General features: G+C 49.8%; 1 protein-coding gene across 1 annotated transcript; it reads right to left on the bottom strand.

Annotated features, from left to right (window-relative positions):
• Window positions 1-345: 345 nt before the first annotated feature.
• Window positions 346-1,320, bottom strand: LOC108642623 (olfactory receptor 14C36-like). The gene has a single exon (XM_018087081.2). The coding sequence runs from the start codon at window positions 1,318-1,320 to the stop codon at window positions 346-348; it is 975 nt and encodes a 324-aa protein (XP_017942570.2).
• Between the last annotated feature and the right edge of the window lie 333 nt (window positions 1,321-1,653).

Genomic DNA, 1,653 nt, shown 5'->3' with positions numbered 1-1,653 from the left:
GTCCTCCAGCTTCAGGGGAGGTCTTGGAGGAAGAATCTGGAAAAAAGAATTTGTGTCCTTTCTTACACTTAGAGATTGTGATTCTTCATGTACAAACTATCACAGGGAGGATGTTTGAAAAATATCTTTCTGCACAAACTTTTATTTTGTTTAAATGCACACAAAGCATGATTCCTGATTTGTATATTTTGTGGGTCAAAAAGAAAAAAGAGATAGTGAATTCTGTATGGGATGACGAATAAAATTTCAGTCTTAATGACATCAACAGAAGTAAAAAACCAGGAAAATCCCCACCACCACCACCACTATTAAAAGCTTTAGAAGGCAGGCTGGGCCCAAAATGAGTTATACAATGAGTGTTCTACAGAAGAAAAGATGGAGTTTATTGCTTCTCAAAAAACATGTAGTCATCATTTTCCTTATGGCATCCCTGAGCTCCTGGTTCCTGAGGCTGTAGATGAAGGGGTTCAGTGCTGGAGGCACCACCGAGTACAGAACTGACACCACCAGGTCAAGGGATGGGGAGGAGATGGAGGGGGGCTTCAGGTAGGCAAATGTGGCAGTACTGAGGAACAGGGAGACCACGATCAGGTGAGGGAGGCAAGTGGAAAAGGCTTTGTGCCGTCCCTGCTGAGAGGGGATCCTCAGCACAGCCCTGAAGATCTGCACATAGGAGAACACAATGAAAACGAAACAACCAAACATTAAACAGGCAATAACCACAATGAGCCCAATTTCCCTGAGGTAGCCTGAGTGTGAGCAGGAGAGCTTGAGGATGTGTGGGATTTCACAGAAGAACTGGCCCAGGGCATTGCCCTGGCACAGGGGCAGAGAAAATGTACTGGCTGTGTGCAGCAGAGCACTGAGAAACTCAGTGGTCCAGGCAGCTGCTGCCATGTGGGCACAAGCTCTGCTGCCCAGGAGGGTCCCGTAGTGCAGGGGTTTGCAGATGGCAACGTAGCGGTCGTAGCACATGATGGTGAGGAGGGAAAACTCCGTTCCAATGAAGAAGACAAGCAGAAAGGCCTGTGCAGCACATCCATGGTAGGAAATGGTTCTGATGTCCCAGAGGGAATTGTGCATGGCTTTGGGGACAGTGGTGCAGATGCAGCCCAGGTCTGTGAGGGAGAGGTTGAGCAGGAAGAAGCCCATGGGGGTGTGCAGGTGGTGGTCACAGGCTACGGCGCTGAGGATGAGGCCGTTGGCCAGGAGGGCAGCCAGGGAGATGGCCAGGAAGAGCCAGAAGTGCAGGAGCTGCAGCTCCCGCCTGTCTGCGAATGCCAGGAGGAGGAACTGGGGCATGGAGCTGCTGTTGGACATTTGCTGCCTCTGGTTATTGTTTTCTGTTGAGGAAAAAAAGGCAGAACTGAATTAGGCCAGACTCAATCAGCAAAACATCTTGCATGTCTCATAGCAATTCAACATTCAGGGCCTCTTTTCAGGAAGATCTCTCTGCATCCCTCTCCCTGAGCTCTGGGTTTTGCTGGCTGAAGGGGGCACTGAGAGCAGGGACCCTGGAATGGGCTCCCGAGGAATCCTTCTTGCTGTGCAGTGAGAGGCAACTTGGAGCACAGGGTGACCTCCAATTAAATGCACTTGTGATGTATCAGAGTGTTTCCAGAACTGCTGGTCACAGTTTGCCCAAGGACAGAA

The sequence above is a fragment of the Manacus vitellinus genome, unplaced genomic scaffold (assembly GCF_001715985.3).
Source record: "Manacus vitellinus isolate BGI_N305 unplaced genomic scaffold, ASM171598v3 ctg7180002434277_pilon, whole genome shotgun sequence".
In the NCBI taxonomy this organism is placed as follows: domain Eukaryota; kingdom Metazoa; phylum Chordata; class Aves; order Passeriformes; family Pipridae; genus Manacus; species Manacus vitellinus.
The sequence above is the reverse complement of the archived record's forward strand: the minus strand, read 5'-3'. Positions and strand labels throughout refer to the sequence as shown.

What these genes read in the sequence shown, in the direction of transcription:
- LOC108642623 (XM_018087081.2), bottom strand. Translation starts at nt 1,320, where the DNA reads ATGTCCAACAGCAGCTCCATGCCCCAGTTCCTCCTCCTGGCATTCGCA.